This window comes from Pseudonaja textilis, chromosome 7 (genome assembly GCF_049901715.1).
Source record: "Pseudonaja textilis isolate UNSWEBS1 chromosome 7, rPseTex1.2, whole genome shotgun sequence".
In the NCBI taxonomy this organism is placed as follows: domain Eukaryota; kingdom Metazoa; phylum Chordata; class Lepidosauria; order Squamata; family Elapidae; genus Pseudonaja; species Pseudonaja textilis.
This window is the reverse complement of record NC_141996.1, coordinates 13,778,191-13,798,823: the sequence shown is the minus strand read 5'-3', so window position 1 is coordinate 13,798,823 and position 20,633 is coordinate 13,778,191. Positions and strand designations below refer to the sequence as shown.

Below are 20,633 nucleotides of genomic sequence, written 5' to 3'. Positions count from 1 at the left end.
CGGAAATAAACCCAAATTACTACATTTTGAGAGGGTATTTTTCATTCTGGGGAACTTTAGAGATGTGACGAAGTTGTTCCACATCTTTTCGTTCAAGAGAAGAAAGGCAAATTGAATAAAATAATTGTGAGGCATTTGCTGCTCTAGAGAAGATTCTCAGAAAGGTGGAAGGAAAGAGAAGGGACAACTAACAGCAAGGTGGATTGATTCAATTTATTCTATTTTTTATTATAGTGAACTCTGGGCGGTGTTGAATGCAACCCTGAAAGGCCAGGTGAAGAAAAGACCATCATGAAAAAATCTACTTATCTGGTTACTAAAATCTACTTATCTGGTTACTAACATTTTACATTATAATGTAAAATGAATCAATGAATGAATTAACATATTAACTAAAACAGAAGAGTACAACAAAACCCATTGTTTTATAACGGGGGTGTCAAACTTGATTTCATTGAGAGCCCCATCAGGGTTGTGTTTGACCTCGGGGGTGCTGGGGGGCATGGCCAGGGTGGATGCAGCCAGCTTGATGACACTCATGCCAGGGGCACCCGTAGTGATGAAGTGCTAAGGCAGGACTTCTCTCAGTCCCTTCCTCACTGTCATTATAATAATCTTCCTTCCTTCCCTCCCTCTCTCCTTCCCTCCCACCCTCCTACCTTCCTTCCTCCCCTCCCTCCTTCCTTCCCTTCCTCCTTCCCTTCTTCCTTCCTTCCTTCCCTTCTCCTTCCTTCCTTCCTTCTTTCCTTCTCTCCCTCTCCTTCCTTCCTTCCTTCCTTCCTTCCTTTTCTTCTTTGAAAAGGATGGCCTCCTGCAGCCCACTGTCAGCAAAAATGGAGTTCGTGTGCGTGTGTGTGTGCATGCAGTCACCCTGAGTTCCATTTTCACTGGCAGTGGGTTGCAGGAGGCCATCACAGCCAAAAATAGGGCCAGGGGGCACATGCAGCCCCAAGCTCCATTTTCACTGGCAGAGGCATCATGAGGCAGTCCTTTGCTGTTCCCAGGGCAGCCCTGAGGGCCAGATCTAAGAACCCTGGGGCTGGATCTGGCCCACAGGCCTTGAGTTTGGCATACCTGTTCTATAACAATACATACATGCAATACTCCACCAGAATTATTGGATTTATCCAAATTATGAAAGGATCAGTTGTAATTGAATGTGCTTGCTAAATTGGCAAGAAAGTTCATTCCAAAGAAACAATTGTTTCAACTCCCACCCTCAAACCAACACTATGGAGCACTGCACACCAGAACAACTAGACACAAGGATATTTTTTCCTGAATGCCATCACTCTGCTAAAGAAATAATTCCCTCAATACTGTGCAACTATTTACTAAGTCTGCATTACTATTATTATTAATCCTCCCATCCTTCCTTTCACTCATCTCCTCCCACTTATGACTGTATGACTGTAACCTTGTCAGTTGTATCCTAACAATTTTTATTGACTGTTTCCTAGGATGATTTGATTGCTTATTGTACCCTATAACTATTATTAAGTGTTGGACCTTATGATTCTTGACTCATGTATCTTTTCTTTTATGTACACTGAGAGTATTTGCACTAAGACAAATTCCTTGTGTGTCCAATCACACTTGGCCAATAAAGCTATTCTATTCTATTCTATTCTATTCTATTCTATTCTATTCTATTCTATTCTATTCTATTCTATTCTATTCTATCACAATTCAGATTAAAGTTTCAGTTGCTAAGCAAGACAGTTGTTAAGTGAGTTGTTAACCTTTCTTGCCACCATTATTAAGTGAATCAGTGTAGCTGAATATGGCTTTTAAGTGAATTTCTTTTCCCCATTGACTTTGCTTGTCAGAAGGTCACAAAAGCTGAACATATGATACCAGGACATTGCAACCATCAAAAATACAAGCCAGTTGCCAAACGTCTGGATTTTGATCACATGACTATGGGGACTACGGGGATGCAGCAATGGTCGTAAGTATGAAATATAGTCATTTTTTTTTCAGTGCTGTAAGATTGCTAAAGGAATGGTTATAAGTTGAGGACCACCTGTATAGAACAAATTCCCACATTCGTAGATATGAATATAATTGTCTGGTTCTTCATGATGCAATTAGACTTTTTTTTCCACATTGTTTCAATGTGACGTCATTATCTCTATCCAAATGGTAAAAAAGTGGGATAACGAAATTCTTACTTACATGCAAATTGAAGTGTTGCTTCCCTGCTCAAAATGCTTCCATAGACATTGGTGGTAAAACACTGGTATTGCCCAGCATCTTTTAATTCACTGGGATTGTTGATAATAAGGCTTCCTTCTATTACACTGTAGCGGTAATCACTTTCTATGTCTAACTCGGTTCCATTCTGGAGCCACCTTGGAAAGGAAGCAAAGTAAATAGTTTAATAAGTTTCAAGAAGAAATAGACAGCTGAAAGGAAAATTTGATGCAATTAATGGGGTCACTTTTATTTGACTTTCAGTTTAGAAATGTGCATAACATTCCTATGCAAAAGATTCAGATGCATGGGTTTTTTCTAGAATACATTTTTTTAGAAAACATTTTGTATTTTTATTTCCAATACACATTTTCTAATGTATTTTCTCCTGGTGTACCCAACTCTGTCCATATTTCTGAGATGCAAACTGTGTGTAATATTGTGAAAAGTATGAAAGTTTAGCATGATTACACGTTCAACCAGGGGTGCGTTTCTACTGGTTCTGTCCACCTCTGTAGAACCGGTAGCTCTGAAGAGCAGCAGACATAGAACTGGTTCTATGTCCGCTGATGTTTTTGCCTACACGCCCACCCCGGGCTCTTACCTGATCTTTATTTCCTGATTTTTCAACTTCTGCTGCCATGCGAGGCACAGCTGCAGTTAAAAAAGCAGGGAAAAGCAGGGTTTTTTGAAAGGCTGCTTCTCTGCATGCAGCCTGCTGATGACGATTGGCAGCGTGCAGGGAAGCACATCGTAAATCACCGAACCTCGTAAATGACCGAACTGGTAGTTAACCTTGTCGGATCCCACCCCTGCATTCCACCATTCTCTTGTACATTCAGTCAGCCTATGTAATTTTATCTTAATTCTGATATTCTTTCTTTGTTTCTTATCCATCTTATATTCAGAAACCACATCTAAGTGTTTGTTTCTCTGTTTGGCTATCAGAACTTTGTTGATTAATTACACTGGGAAAACATGAAAATAAATTTAATCACTTGTCTCTAGTGCCATAATTATGTACCATAATTACAATTCATCCTGCCTCTTGAAGCTCCGTTTGATTATTTATTTGGCAATCCTATTGACCGATTTCAATCTTCTTTGGGATTCCTTAGCATTCTTTCATTATTGGTAATGCAGATCTTGAAGCAGTGGTACCTGTTTTTTTTTTTTTTATTACATTTATATGCCAACTTTTACTCTTTGTGTACAATACCTGAAAAGTGTCAGGCTACTTAGGTGAATAATAGGAAGGTGTTGTGGTTGCAATCATGTAAATTCGGAAAGACATCTTCTAAATCAGTGATGGCAAACCTTTTGGCCCTTGAGTGCCCAAAATGTGCACATACCTAAAATGCAAGGCATGCCTCCACACATGTGTGTCCTTGCATGCATGCCCCCACACATGTGTGCACTCCCACACAATGTGCCTCACACGTATGTGCACCCCCTGAATGCATGCAATGCATGCACACCCCCTACATGTGCAGTAGAGACCTAAAGGCCAGCTGGCCGGCAGAAGGTGCACAGGCATACACGGTGGAGCTGAGCTGGGTTGATGGCATGCATGCCTACAGGGTGGGCTCTGTCTGCTACCTGTGGCACATGTGCCATAGGTTCACCACCACTTCCATTTCTGAAGTGTATTGTCAGGAGTGAAAGACCAGCTCCATGTGTGATTTATTAAAAATGCTGATTTATTGCTAAAAATCTATGCCTAGGAATCTTCTCAACTAATGGTTGGCACATGCTTGGAGTTAGATGAGGATCAATGGCACTCAAGGGGGAAGGTGTTGAACATACTTCTCTTGTGGCTACACAGGGATTCTAAGCTAATTCCCCCTTTTCACACCACTCCCAGATTCTTTCTTCTATATTTGCACATCCCTAGAATTTGACATTTTAAGTCTTCCACAAGTTTACAGCACTAATTTTATCCCTTGAATCCTGGCATTGCCTGTTTTTGAAGGCCAGCTCTCACCATACCATGCCAAACTTGATATAGCTTTTGCAATTACAGAAATTGTAATTGCCAAATGCAGAATGTTAATAGGTAAAATTATTGAGAATGCTCAAGGGGTGCTCAAGGAATAAACTAGGAAGGTAAATGACAGCTGCTGAATCTTTTTGAAACATCCACATATTGATCACACTTTGCATACAATGCTTTTAGCATAAGGTAGATGTTCAATAATCTATAATGTAAATTATATCCTGAAAAGTAATATTCATAAAAGTCTACATAGAAGACCACCTCAACATAAGCCAAGCCAGGTACATAGTGGAAATCTTGACCAGATATCCAAAAATTGTAGGAATTGATATAAATGAAAACAAGCCAAAATTGAATTCTAGCAAGCCCTTGTTGTTGGAAAGTCCAGACAGGATTTAATTTTTCTGCTCCAGTGGTGACTTTGGGTGGGACAGCAATCTCCTTAAAGGAGCAGGACTGCAACCTCAGGTTAGCCTCGTGCCTAATTCGAGTCCATGGGTAGTGTCTATGAGTAAAGTAATGAATAATGGGTAATGAGTCTATGGGTAATGTCTATTAGCCTCTTGTCTACTTTGAATCTACAAGTAATAGAGGTTTTTCTCATCTCTAGCTGGTACACCAATCACAGCCTTACTCTAGCACCAGTAACCTGCAACCCTATCAACTCTTGTGCAAATGGTTGCAATGCTCTTTACACAGAACCACTGTTGTTATTATTTTGTACAAAATACAACAGCCCACTTACTGGTGGATGAGAACTGCTTTTTGCACCTAAAACTTGTGCAAAAAAAACCCCTGCACATAAAAGGTGTAGCTTTTAACTATATGCTTGAAAATTGAAAATGTGGTATATTTGACTAAAAAACTCTATATGGTTGGAGACTCAGATGCCTGGAATTCCATTTATGTTAGGGAGAACTGCCAGTCCAGTATGTACATCATTTGATTAGGTACTGTACAGGATAGGCTAAAAGAGGGTTGGCAACATAAATGTTTAAATGAATAAATAAAAAAAATAATCATATGTAGGTTTACTGACAGTTCCCCTGCTATGTTAGCTTCAGGGAAGAATTAGAAATAAGTTCCTTTTTAGTTACAGCACTACACTCTGGAATACTTTTCTGTAAGAAACTTGTATCACTTCTTCTCTCTTCATGAGATTTAAGAAATCCTGAAAAACAGATTTGTGTGGAAGAATTTTTAAAGGTTAAAATAATAATTCAGGAATTTTTAATAATATAATTTAAATTTGCTAATTAAAATTTCATTTTATTGAATGCTTTCATTGTGTCACGGTCTCTTGTAAACTGTCAGGAGTCCCAAGGGAGTAAGGCAATATAGAAACAAAACAAACTAACAAATAAATGTCAAAATTTGAACAGCAGATCTATGAGTTGATTACCCTGCAAATTATTTATCTGAGATATAATGCTCCAGATTAAAAAAAAAAAATTCCATCTTCCCCAACAAATGATGAAGGTGAATTTCATATTATTAACCTGCACTTAAAAAAAATATAAAATGCACTTGACTTTACATAGAGGGTTCTTAATTCAAGTCTTTCTAGCAGACAAATAAATGAAATAAAAAAAAAATCTATAGCAAATTTGGAATTTTCATTATCAAACTGGACATAATAAATAGTGGAAGCAGGATGAAAGGACCCATTAAGCATGTTAGGTTTGGAGCAAAAAAACCTAACAAGAATAAGAACTGATCCAATTTTCAAAGTCTGAACCAATACTCAAACTGGAGTAACATTCTTAAAAATGCAGACAAAAATTAGCACCATTGGGGAAAGTCTGCACAAAAATGGACATTAGGGAAAACAATGCTTTGTGTAAGGATACATATATCGACAATTGCTTCAGTTTGCCAAATGCATATGTTTAGAAAAAAGACAGGTACATAAATAAATAGATTAAGATATTTATAACTGAATCTTTTAAAATAACAATGGAATAGATTTTAGCTAAAAAACCAGAATACAGGTAATCCTCGACTTGTGACCACAACTGAGCCCAAAATTTCCATGGTTAAGCTAGACAGTTGTTAAGTGAGCTTTGCCCCATTTTATGACCTTTCTTGCCACAACTGTTGAGTGAATCACTGCAGTGGTTATGTTAGTAACGCAGTTGTAAAGTGAATTTGGCTTCCCCCATGAACGTCACTGGTCAGAAAGTCACAAAAGGTGATCACATCACCTTGGGATACTGCAACATCTTAAACACAAGACAGTTGCCACACATCTGAATTTTGATTGCATGATGCTTCAATGGGATGCTTCAATGGCCGTAAGTGTGAAAAATGGTCATAGGTTAATTTTTTTTCAGGGCCGTTGTAACTTCGAATGGCCACTAAACGAAAGGTTGTAAGTCGAGGACTACTGTACATTGACTCGGAATCAAAATAGGCAGCTCAGCTCCATTGCTAAAACATGTTTGCTACCTGTACGTTGGGGCAGGATTTCCTCTGGCTTGACAATTGAGAGACACTTTCTTCTCCTCTGAGTCCATGGGAAAGATCACATGGTCAGGTTCTTGAATAAACATCGGCCCATAATCGACACCCTCTATGAAGACAAAAAGGAACATTTCCTTCAGAGGTTACTAGTGAAAGCTCCTCCTCAGAGCTGTGAGTTGTGAATCTTGTTCAGTATAAATCTTTGAAGTGTTAGTGATCCACTTTAGAAAAAAGTCATTCTCTTCTCAAACTTCAAATGATATGAATGTACATGTATCTAGAGTTCTCAAATACTCAGAAGGTCCTTTAGGTCAGGTTTTATCAGTATGCTACGTATACCTGCCAAGATGTAGTATGGCTCTAGTAGCACCACACACATACCCAGAGATACACTTTATAGCCTTACCATTTGAGTCATTGCTCAAAGGTGGTATTCAGCAGGTTCTGACCAGTTCTGGAGAACCGGTAGCAGAAATTTTGAGTAGTTTGGAGAACCGGCAAATACCACCTCTGACTGGCCCCGTCCCCCATCTATTCTCTGCCTTCTGAGTCCCAGCTGATCAGCTGGGTCTTCTTTTGTTGCTCTGCACAGGAGAACAGAGCTGGAAAGCAGGTTAGTGGGGTGGGGAGGGAATGGGGATTTTTCAGTATACTTCCCCTGGAGTAGGGTGGGGATGGAGATTTTACAGTATCCTTCCCCTGCCATGCCCACCAAGCCATGCCCACAAGAACTGGTAGTAATTTTTTTTGAATCCCACCACAGTCGTTGTTGTAATATGCCACCCAGAGTAACCTATATTTGAACTGAATGGCTACATACTTAGACTTTGACTAAGAATAACTTTATTGTCACTTTGAATGTACACTAAATTGAAATTTCATTGCATACAGCTCTCAAAGGGTCACCACCTCTAATATACACTACACAAACATGGCTAAATAAATAAATACAAAATTATGCATATACCCACATATATTATATGTCACAGAGGAAGAACACAGTCTAATTTGGATGTATACATGTACATGGCAAGAAAAATGAATCTTGTGAGTTTACCCAGATGGATGGCATAGGGAACAAAGCTGTTACGGAGTCTGGAAGTCCTGCTAGAAATATTTGAAAACCTCCTCCCAGAGGGGAGTCACAGAAACAGAGCATAAAGTAAAATTGTGGGGTCTCTAACAATGCTTTGAACTCTAAGCACATAGCACTTATAAGCTTATATACATTTAATTATAAACAGGGAACCTATTTCCCTATGTGGTGGACATGCCCTCAAGCTAAAAATTATTGGTTTAAAATTAGGAAATGGCTGGAGGAAATTACAAAACAGAAAATTGAATTGAGACCAGAGACATTCCTATTGGGTAATAATTTTATTAAGAGATAAAATTAGTAAGAAACTCCAATATATTATTTTATATATAATAACTGCAGCAAGAATAGCCTTTACCTAGAATTGGAAAAGTGACAGAATTCCCTCTGATATTATGATAAAAAAGTTTTTAAAGTGTTCAGAAGTGGTAGGCTTTCAATAGAAATGAAGGAGAGAGAAGAGACAGAGTATTATGAAATTTGGAATTTATGGTATAATTGGCCGCAAGGTAGACACAAAATAGGGAGTTGAAATGAAAGGTTATGGTGTGATGAAAGAATTTGGTATGAATAGGCATAACTATGTATAAATATGTAAATAACCATGTAAATATATGAAAATATGACATAAATCAAATGTAAAATAATTGTAATACTATTTAGTAATATTCTATATACTTAAGAATATGTCAAAGTGAGTGGACACTACTACATATGCTGCAATGAATGGAAGTATGTTTTTAAATTGTTTTTTAATTTTATAATTTGTTTAATAAAGTTTGTTAAATATTAAAACATAAGCTTATATAAATTTATTCAATAAATAAAATAAATAAATGGAAGCTTCTGGCAATCTAAATTTAAGATGGTGCCTCAACTCAGAACGCCAAGTCATTCAATCTTGATGCCTCAAACTGAAGCGGAAAAGCAGGCACTTCAACATGATCGAAAGGCACATGAACAGAAGTTATTTTGAGCATCAAAACTGATTTTGAATAGCCAATCCTATCCAAAATTTGAAATAAAAGTACCTGTTTGATTGCCTTCAAAAAGCTACCTCCAACAAAACGTCATGGAACGGATTTTATTAATTTCAAAGGTCAGTGTGGGAAAATTTATAGGATTCATTTCAGAGGTTATCAATCCTTTTTCCACCCATCCCTCGGCCTTCAGATTTAATGTTCTATCAATGTTCGTATTTTCAGAGGCCAGCTATTAAGGGGATTTTGTCTGTTGTGGGTCAGCCATTTACTCAGGGTTTTCAAAATCAACCACAAGCCAATTTGCAAAGAAGAAATAAGTACTTGAATTACTTATTAAGCTAAACTGCCTGGTTAATCCACATGTGTGCCTGGCCATGTTATTCATCATTTAACTCTTTAACTAAGCCTACCATCCATTCTAAGTGAAATATGGTTTTCCCATAAACCAAGGAAAGGTACCCTGTAAAATATGGGACTGGGGATGCTGAAGTGGAAAGAAATTGTTGTTTAAGTAAGAGAGAATTATATGTATAAACAGGTAGAGTTCTATCGTACATATCTAACAACTATCTAGTTTAAAGTAGCACTTTACAGAAAAAAAGATTCTCTTCTACTTTCCCCTCTCTTTGGTTTGAAAAATATGCTTTCATGATACATTCAAAGATATTGGAAAGAAAGGTGAGTATCTTGTGCTTATTTAGTTAAGAAATGGGTAAAAGTTGAATATCTGCATCATGTTTTTTATTGTATATGCATTTCTTTAGAGATCTTAGGAACATTCATATAGGGGGTTGCAAAAAAGAAAGATGAGGGCCTTGCCAATTTTAAATTTGTGACATATATTTTGGTTGAATGAAAATATATATGGAGATTCTCAGTCATCCAGGTCGTGGCTGTCCCAAAGATGCTTTTTCAGGAAGCAACTGGACTTTCTGGTTTTTCTTTGAAGACATTTTGCTTCTCATCTAAGAAGCTAATTCAGCTATTCAGAGCTCTGGAAAAAGCACCTTTGGGACATAATTGAATGGAACTTTGAGAACTAAAGAAGTATCTGCAGGAAGAGTCAAGAAAAACAATATGGCATCTAAAACAATACAATCAAAGACCTTTCTCCTTTTTTACTTGTATTGAATATGCAATAGCAACCATGTTGACTTTCGACACTCCTGTCTGTGAGGAAGTTTGAACTATAAGAACAACTAACTCAAAGTAACCAGCCAATTTCCAATTAACCAATATATATGCAATACAGGGCAGCAGGTTTTTGTTTGCTGGTGAACATGTGACCCATTGATTTTCTGCTTGTCATGATCCAGCCAGAAGAAAAAGAAATTGAAAATGTTAACTTCTTGGAAATTAGTTAAAGGACTCGTAGCATTTTGCATAAACACTGCTCTACATAAATAAATGACAGAATAATTTGCCTTTGTGTCTTTCAGTTCCTAATCCCCATGACTGAATGCTCTTAAACAAACTAATGATTTTCATCTGCTAATTTGAAAGCTTTTTGCACACACAAAAAACACTTTGGTGCCTAAACATTGGCATGATTTGGTCCTTCTTAACAGACATAATGATCTAGATCAATCCTTGTCAATTTGGTTTCTCAGAGGGATTCCTAGCAAATCACATATGTGACTATTGGCAATCTATCTCTGGGAGATTTATCTGAACACATCTGTGGATATTTATTTTTCATTACATTTCTACACCACCCAACTTCAAAAGATCAGAGTGGTTTGCAATAGATAAAAACAGCGCTACCAGCAGAATATATAACTATGCCAAAACAACAACAACCAAGGAGAAAGCATTGGTTTGGTTCCCAAACTCTGGTCCATGGACGGCACCGGTCCCTAGCATGTCAGCAACCAGGCTGTGGAAAGAAGAAAAGTCCCATCTGTGGGATACAGGCAGCATGGAACCTTTTTTTCCATGGAACCAGTCCCTGGTGCTCAAAAGGATGGGGCCCTGCTCTGAAATCCTTAATTGCAGTGGAAGTGATGTAATTAGAATTATCAATTAATTTTATTTATTAATGGAATAATGGATAACGTACAATGCATAATACACATTATCAATTGATTTTGTGTGTGTGTGTGTGTGTGTGTACATACATACATACATACATACATACATATCCTTTGTGGGGTGGAGTCAGGGCAACTGAGTGGAACTGAGTGTTTTCTGGCCGGATGCCTTTCCTGTCGCAAATGCAGAGTTCGCAACTGACATTTACTCATTGTGCCCAGAAAGAGATATACCTGCCGCTTCCTAGGATCGAACTCACAGCCTCCTGATTGTGAGGTGAGAGCTTCACCTCTAGGCCACTGCACCACTCATAACTGATACTATATGTGTATGATTTAATTAATTAATTACATAATAATTATTAATTAGGTTGATTATCCAAATTTATTCCTAAAGATAGAATCAGAGTAGATTACTATTCACACTGGTAGTAGCTATATTACTATTTCATCTAATTGTTGATCTAGAGGTCCTTAAAGTTGTGCCTGGCATTTTAAAATACAAAAACAAAACAAAACAAAACAGGTAAAGCAGGATTGATAACCAATCAGGAAGACTAGCTCAGCAAAAGACAAAAACAAAAAACAAAGCATGATTGGATGGTTCAGTGCTGAGAGCTGCAGGCTCCATAGTTCTAAATTCCCGAAGGTCAAAATTCTCTAAGCTGGCTGCAAACCAAGTTTTCTAACTTTAGTTATAATTTGTAAGCAAGAACATAAAATGGGAGGAGAAATTAATAGGTTATAACGAATCATGACAAGGATGTTGATACATAATAAATCAATGACTTTCCTTAACAAAGACAGATCTATTGAGAAATAAATGCAGACAAGCATATGTTATCACTTAATACCATTAATTTCCCAAGGGCAATATTACTTTTTGCCTGCTTTTCATCAAGATTTTAGTAACACCTGTCAATTGTCAGCCTCTTCCAGTTTTGAACTTTAGCAACTTTCCTACAAATTCTAAATTGCAATATATGTTATCAAGCTGTAGCAGTATTTCTCAACCTTGACAGCTTAAGGATATGTGAATTTCAATTCCCGGAATTTCCTGGCCAGGGAATTCTGGGAATTGAAGTCCATACATTGTCTTAGTGGACAGACACTAAGTTAAAATTATGCGAGTCTGCATAAATTTGATTGATATCAATGTCCGCCTCCCCAAATATTCATATGACATTTCAAGTATTTACATACAGTTCAGAGGTGGCATTCAGCAGGTTCTGACCAGTTCTGGAGAACCTGTAGCGGAAATTTTGAGTAGTTTGGAGAACTGGCAAATACCAACTCTGACTGGAGATTTTACAGTATTTCCCCCCCTGCCACACCCACCAAGCCACGTCCACAGATTCGGTAGTAAAATTTTTTGAATCCCACCACTGATACAGTTTCAGCAAATTATTAAGCCCTCCCATCCAAAATGTGCAGTTTAATACATGAGCCATGGTGGAGCAGTGGTTAGAGTGCAGTACTGCAGGCTACTTCTGCTGACTGTTGGCTGACTGCAATTTGGCAGATAGAGTCTCACCAGGCTTAAGGTTGACTCGGCCTTCCATCCTTCCGAGGTGGGTAAAATGAGGACCCAAAATTGTTGTGGGCAAGATGCCAACTCTATAAACTGCTTAGAGAGGGCTGTAAAGCCCTGTGAAGCAGTATATAAATCTAAGTCCTATTGCTATTGCTATTTGGAGTGTATGTTTAAGGAAACTACATAGCTTTGTACCTATTTTGGCACACAGCTTACCTGTAATATCTACAACTTATTTATTTTTTCATATAAAAATTAAATATGATCATTTAAATATGTCTTTCCCTAATGTTTCCAAATAGTCTTAAAAGTCTTAATAAACAGTATTTTGTTTTAATTTGTACATATACATATTGGTGTTTTTGCATGATTTCATGAACTGTTTTTATTTCCTACATTTAAAGTATACATATGTACTCTAGTTATATAAACATATATAAAGTTAAATGTTTAAATATTTTTTTAAATGAACTTTTCCAGCAGTTTGGTTACTTCTGTTACTTGGGCTGTGTCAAATAACAGAATAACAGGGGCCTTGGAGGTCCTCTAGCCCAACCCCCTGCTTAAGCAGGAAACCTTATACCATTTTGGACAAATGGTTGTCCAATCTCTTCTTAAAAACCTCCAGTGTTGGAGCACCCACAACTTTTGGAAGCAAGTGATTCCACTGATTAGATGTTCTCACTGTCAGGAAGTTCTCCTTAGTTCTAGGTTGCATCTCTCCTTGGTTAGTTTCCACCCATTGCTTTTTGTCCTGCCTTCAGGTGCTTTGGAAAATAGTTTGACTCCCTCTTCTTTGTGGCAGCCTCTGAGATACCAGAACCCTGCTATCATGTCACTCCTAGCCCTTCTTTTCATCAGATTAGGCATACCCAATTCCAGCAACCGTTCTTTATATGCTTTAGTCTCCAGCCCCCTAATCATCTTTGTTGCTCTTCTCTGCACTCTTTCTAGAGTCTCAACATCGTTTTTACTATCTGTTGTGGTCTGTCATGACATATATAATGTGAGCCATTTATGATGCTTTTGCCATTGTAGACTTGTCTGCATCTCTATGACCAGAAGAGAATCTGCCACATATTTTAAGAACCAAGAGCATCATTTTTTGGTGTAGTTACAGAAACCACAAGTGGTGTGTATGACCAGTTTGCATTGTGTGATTTTGTTTTTCCTTTCCTTTCCTTTCATGCTTTTTAAAGTATAGGTTTCTTTACTGTATAAATATATATTTAATTTACTGTTTTGTTCTGTATTCGAAACACCGTGAACTGCTTCGTTGCTACTGAACAGAAAGTTGGATGTAAATATTTAAAAAATAATAAATAAAACATTCACATTAAAAAGCCCCAATATGTTGCAATACAACCTACCTACCTTCCTTCCTTCCTTCCTTCCTTCCTTCCTTCCTTCCTTCCTTCCTTCCTTCCTTCCTTCCTTCCTTCCTTCCTTCCTTCCTAAACTGGACATCTGTTTTAATACAACTGTTCAATTTACCACATTTTCTTGGCCTTGCAGAGAATATACACAGGGTGGTTTTTTTTTCAAAGGGAGCAATTCTGCTATATACCGAAAGGGCCTTGTTGTTGTTAACAGACAATTGGATTGACAGCTCAGCACCATTGATTTAAATGGTCTATTCTAAGTATGCTGAAGCCTGAACTAAGCGTAATTCAGTTTAAGAGCCTGCTGGTAAAAAATCGAGGTAATCAGTTCTGATACATCCCTTGGCAACTGGTTGTTCAAACTGCTTTTACTGTTTGGTTTTTCTTGAAGCTTTGATGGATTTTTTCCCCTCGTATAACATAAAAATATGATTCTGTGTTCTGCCTTCTGGAACAGGAGAGAGTGCTGTGGGCCTTCTTGTTCTAGGTGACATCTTTCAGCTAAATCATAAGTGCTATCTCATCCTTACTCAATCTCCTTTGCTCACGTATCCAGTTTCCTTCATCTCTGTTCGTAGGACTTGTTTCTGGTCCCTGAATCATCCTTGTTGCCATTCTCTGAATCTCTGCCCATTTGTTTCTGACTCTTTTAAAGCACGATTCCCACAACTGAACAGTCCTTGAGACTGGCTGATTTAATAAAAAGGTGAAGTGTTATGATAATCCCCCAAAGCAGTTATTATTCATTAATGCGGACATCATTTTTCACTTTTGTATTCATTCTTTGGCTATTTGCTTTCAATTTACAATTGCTACTGTATGTACCAACTTCAGATTATGAGTGTTCATGGTCTTTCAATTAACCTTCATTACTGTGAAAACAGACCTTCTGAATTTATTTCTGAATCTATTTTTGCAAATGTCAGGCTAATGTACATAGACAACAAATCCAATTAAATTAACAATCGGATTTCTTCTTCTTCTTCTTCTTCTTCTTCTTCTTCTTCTTCTTCTTCTTCTTCTTCTTCTTCTTCTTCTTCTTCTTCTTCTTCTTCTTCTTCTTCTTCTTCTTCTTCTTCTTCTTCTTCTTCTTCTTCTTCTTCTTCTTCTTCTTCTTCTTCTTCTTCTTCTTCTTCTTCTTCTTCTTCTTCTAAGTAATTTTTTCTGGGGTGTTGGCTGCTCCTGCCAGCTCAGTGTTATCTGTAAATTTGATGAGTTCCCCTTCCATTCCCTCATCTAAGTCATTTATTCCAGATCTATTCTGATTGACTGATTAACTTAGGAATCCTCCTCCTCTTCTTTCCTTCCTTCTTTCCTTTTCTTCTTCTTCCTCCTCCTCCTCCTCCTCCTCCTCCTCCTCCCTTCTTCCTTCCTGTCTAGGAAGCTAACACATATTTTCTTTCCGTTGGCATTGGATGAGAGTAATAGTGCCTTTTGATTTAAGACTGGAGAACATGAAGCTTGCATCAGTTTTGCAAAAGCTCACTAAAGAGGACACAATATTTCAATATTATACTGTGGTTGCAAATGCTTGTGCTTTGTGTGAGATTCAGAAGTCAGTTTTCAGACTTCTATCATTCTTTTGGGTGAAAATAGCTGCAGCTGAAAGCTGAAAGATACCCTAGAAGCTAGGGCCTGGGGAAATCTGTTTCTATATTTCATAGAAAAAGATAACAAAATATTTGATTGCACATAGTAGAACAGACGATAAACACTCTTTTGATGCAGTGTTATGGGCTTTTCTGACATCAGTGGTTTTTACTTGATGAAAAGGACTTAAGCAAGAGCCAAGGCTCATGTACTCTAAGTCCAACAAGGGAGAAAAGATAGACAAGGAGATGTTGCTCCCAAAACTACAAGACTGGAACTGATAGTTTTTAAACCTGATAGTTGTAAGCTTGATAGAAGCCTTGGAACTAATACCCTTAAAACTCTTGGCTTTACACTCATGAGGGCTTCCTGGAAAGATGTCTCTTTGCTTGTCTTAGAACTCAGCACTGCAAATTGCCAGATCTGGGATGCAAAAATCAGGCAACCACAACTCAGCAGTGAAGAGATAATTACTTTAAAAAAAAATAAACCCATAAACTTTAGCGTTTTGATATAAAATGATACTAATACTAAATACTAAACATCTAAATAATTTATTCTACTGTACAGGCTTCTCTCCCTCTCTCTCCCTCTCAAACACACACACACACACAAAATACTGTACATACATACATACATACATACCATTTCCTCCTGGGAGAACATGTACAAAATATAATTGATGGTAAAATATATTTGGTAAATAAAGCTTCACAGCTATAACTTTTAAATACATGACTAATATTATGCAATCAGCTGTAAAAATATTGGGGCAATCGGGGGAGAACTAGTTTAGTTTCTAGGCACCACTATATGGATTTTCAAAGGTGGAGATATCGCCACCTTTGTATGGCTGTAGTATTATCATTATCCTTCTCATCTTCTCAACTACCCCCTTATTATATTTTATATATATCATATATATAAATAATAATAAATAATATAATACTGGTATGTAAATATAAGCAATATAAATAAATAATAACAAATTATACATATATGAGATATATCTTATTATGATTATTATTCTGTTGCTTTGCATGTACATTGAAAGCTTCTGCACTGAAGCAAATTCTGTATGTGTCTAATCACACTTGACCAATCAAGAATTCTGTTCTGTTCTACTCTACTCTATAATATGGACAGTAATGCAGTTTTACTTCAAGTCTAGCTTAACATGGTTACCTTCATATGGTTTCGATGAAAGGACCATAGGAAACACATTGCAAGGGCTTATTTTAAGAATTATGAAAACCTGGGAGAGGGTGGAAATTGTTTGCTGAAGTGGGGTGAGAAGGTTCAAAAACCACTGAAATAACATAAATCCTTTCTGAATCTCAGATCTCTTCCATGTGATGGATGGAGAAAAGGGGGGTGAGGAGGGGAATCAAACATACCCTCCTGTTTGAAGGTCTCTGAGAATGGCTCAGGGTTTGTTGGTGGGTAATAGGGCTGCGATGATCCATGCCAATCTGGAGAGGAGATGCTTCCCATGGCAGGATAACTTGGACGTTGCCTGTTCTTTGTGTTAATGGCAGAGGAGGAGTAAGATGAACTGGCAGATCTGAGTCTTAAAAGAGCAGCATATGTGGCATGGATTCCCGGAATAGCTGCAGAACATTCTGGTAGGTTGGAAACAAAAAAAAAAAGAAACAAAAATATAGTTCGAATTGGACATAGAACACTAAACCTTTAATGGATCCAGCTTCTTAGGCAGTACAAATGGGTCTTTCCCATCAGAATATGCATACCTTTCATTACGAGAAGTTCTAGGAAGGTTCTTGGGTAGAAATGGGATTTTGATATTTGCTGGAAAGAGGGACCCAGGTGTGGACCTCAGTGTGTATCTTCCATCTGTTCCGGGGAGGACAGAGAAAGAAACTGGGGTCTTATGTGAGATAGCAACCTTCCCTTATGTCAGTACTGATCTGAAATGTATACAGGTAGTCCTCAACTTACTATTGTATGAGAGCTCACCCATCATGGTTATAAAGTCATGATGGTAAGTTTTAACTGACGGTCAAAACTACTAGATCCAGGGGTGGGATGCAAATATTTTTACTACTGGTTCTGAAGGTGTGGCTAGGTGGGCGTGGCTAGGTTCACCATGTGTGGCCCCCCTGTGTCCCGTCTTAGCTGCTAGAGGCAACACGGGCTGGTCCTTTGCTATTTCCACAGGCCAGATTTAAGCACTCCACAGGCCGAATCCAGCCTGCAGGCCTTGAGTTTGATACCCCTGTACTCCATACAAAGATAATTTTTCCCTCGTGCCAAACGCAGTCTCATTTCTCATCTTTTCTCATCCTCTCAACTTTCCTACTATCTTCTCCTATTGGTTTCTTACGATTTATCAATTGTTGTTTACAACGATCTGTGACTTATTACTTGCTGTTTCTATATACACTGTGAGTTTATGCACCCAAGACAAATTCCTTGTGTGTCCAATCACACTTGTCCAATAAAGAATTCTATGATTCTATATTTACAAAAGAGATGCAAAATGTTTTGCCCTCAGATTGTCACATCTTCAAATCATTGTTTGGATAGCCTGTTCACAAAGGTAGTGTTTAGAAATTCTTGTTTCATGGATGGAACAAAACACAACTTGATTATTTTTGAGTCTACTCTCTGACTGTTTTATGCCAAGCTCTCTCTAACCAAACCAGTTCAGATTGGATAAAGGTATACAAAATGAAATTTTAAGAAACATTTGAGAAGTATTTAAGCAGATGGCTTAAAATATACATAAGATGAGTACAGATTGCTGTGTCTGCTACATTGATTAGTAAGTCACTGCCTTAAAAAAAAAAGATGGGGAACTTGCATATGAAAGGATGGTTGAGTTACACCTACAGCAGGGCTCTCAAACTTGTGGTTCCCCAGGCTGGATGCATCACACTCTGGCAATGCCCAGTTTGGCAAAGGGGAAAAAAGTCACGATACATCACATGACAACACCATGAAAACACAAGTTTGATACTCCTGACCTACAGTAACCTAATCAAGCCATACTTGATTATGCAACTGTATAATACAAAAGTATATGTGTTGGATGCATGGAACTATTTTGTAGTTGTAGCTAACATGGCTCAGGTTGTCTAAAATCAAACACTGTGTAATAGTGGCAAATATCTGTAGCTTGAGTCTTGGATGAGGGTGAAGATTCACTCACTGAGCTTGTGGGTTGGTTTCCAAACATTTGATTATCAGGCTAGGTAACATCTTCAGCAGAGTTTAGGGAATGTCCATGTTCTTCTGTTTATAAGGGCTTCAGGTGTAGGTGTGTCAAGTGAGGGTCTTGTGATAGGTCAACTGTGAGTCATCAGCAATTCTAGGGATGGGTCTTGTGATAAAGAGGTTAAATCAGGTCAGTGGTGGGATTAATTTTTTTTTACTACCGGTTCTGTGGGCGTGGCTTGGTGGGCGTGGATACTGTAAAATCTCCAGTCAGAGGTGGTATTTGCTGGTTCTCCGAACTACTCAAAATTTCTGCTACCGGTTATCTAGAACTGGTCAGAACCTGCTGAGTACCACCTCTGCATCAGGTCAGGGACATTGGGAGGTGAACTGTTTTTGTTAAGCTTTAGAGTGGCTTGGTTTGTGTTGAGCTTCAGATGCCTTTAAAACCGCAAAGATGCTTCCTTCGTTTGAGTTGATTTACTGAGCATTTTGTGTGCACTATGGGAATGTTCTTGTTTAGTGTTAACATTATGAATACAGTCAAGAAGCATCAGTCATTCTTGTTTGCTTGTTAATTTGATTTTGCAGCTGGCAGCTACTTCTATGTGGAAGTAACAAAGGAAGGCTAGAATGATTAGTTGCTACCTTTGTCCTGTATTTTCTTGGCTGAACCACAGATAGTTTATTTATCAAAACTATAAAGAGTTCTATTGATTCTTTCAACTGGGAAATGGGAAGGCTTTTTGATAATAGATTTTGATTTAAAAGATTTTGTAGTGGATAACTGCAGGATTGGGGTCCCATTGTTTTCTGCAGGCATTTATTTTAATGTTTTAAAATTATTTTACAAGCCACCCACTAAACTGAACCATCTACTTTTTGCTTTAAAATAACTCAATATTTTTATTTTTGTGTTATCACCATCATCTAAGCAATCCTCTTAACTGCCAATTTCTTGACTCTTATCCCTTTCTCACATCTTTGAAAACCAGTTTTGTTGGATAAACAGGAGACAAAATAACAGCAGAGGAGGCTGCTTAAAGCCAAAGTTTTTTCTTAGGAATGAGCATTCCCAGAACTTCCATCACAAATAAAACTTTTCACTTATTAACTAGGAAAAAAAGCAACAGTTGCTGCTACTAGAGTTCATCTTAAGTTTTAAGGTACGCTAAAAATTTCAAACATATATCATCAACAACAAAATTATTTTCATCATGATTACGTACAGACCAAAATTTAGCAATTAAAGAGAAATATAGTCATGTATAAAACTTACAACGTATAAGGAAAAATTACATGTATGAAAAACTGCACCGAAGAGAGAAAACTTGATGACTTGTTCTAAAAGCAGAGCAAATGATTATCAACTGTTCCTCCCTACCTTCGTTTCCATACATTAGAGACTTGACAAAAGAGCTAGTTGGGCTGCATTTAAAACCTTTCTGAAGTTCATAGCACCAAGCATCAATTGACTCTCAAATAAGCATTTTACAAATTCTAAATTTAAAACCTAGACTGCTTCCACTATTAAAAAGGATGTTGAGACTCTAGAAAAAGTGCAGGGAACAGCAACCAGATGATTAGGGGACTGGAGACTAAAACATACAATGAATGTTTGCTGGAACTGGGCATGGCTAGACAAGTGAAGAGAAGGACTGGGAGACATGATAGCAGTGTTCTAATATTCTAATATTTGAGGTGCTGTCACAGAGAGGAAGCGGTCAAGCTATTTTCCAAGGCATCTGAAGGCCACATAAGGGATGGATGGAAACTGACCAAGGAGAGATTCAACCTAGAAATAAGGAGAAATTTTCTGATAATGAGAACAATCAACCAATGGAACTTGCCTTTGGAAGTTGTGGGAGCTTCATAACTGGAGGCTTTCAAAAAGAGATTGGACTGCCATTTATCAGAAATGGTGTAGGGTCTACTGCTTGGGCAGGGAGTTGGACTAGATGATCTACAAGATCCCTTCCAATTCTGTCAATCTGTTAAACTAACACCTTAAATTGACCAATGTAATTGGTCAACAAGGGTAAATATTTAACATACATATATGTTATCATATAGCAACCCTATTACTGTGATCCATCGCCTGAAGTTGCTGAATCCTCTTCAGAAGTAGTTTCCATATATACAGCACTGCAAAACTCTCACTCATGTTGCTACTAATGTATTTGAAG

The 20,633-nt window shown here is 37.7% G+C and overlaps 1 protein-coding gene across 1 annotated transcript in view; it reads right to left on the bottom strand.

Annotated features, from left to right (window-relative positions):
- CNTN5 (contactin 5) overlaps positions 1 to 20,633 on the bottom strand; it is a 750,248-nt gene that overhangs the window by 272,325 nt on the left and 457,290 nt on the right. Inside the window, exons 5-7 of the mRNA XM_087937063.1 lie at positions 16,668 to 16,892; positions 6,641 to 6,764; positions 2,179 to 2,354 (exon numbers count right to left, since the gene is read on the bottom strand). Of these exons, the coding sequence (XP_087793189.1) occupies positions 2,179 to 2,354; positions 6,641 to 6,764; positions 16,668 to 16,892 (525 nt within the window). The remainder of the gene's footprint in view (positions 1 to 2,178; positions 2,355 to 6,640; positions 6,765 to 16,667; positions 16,893 to 20,633) is intronic.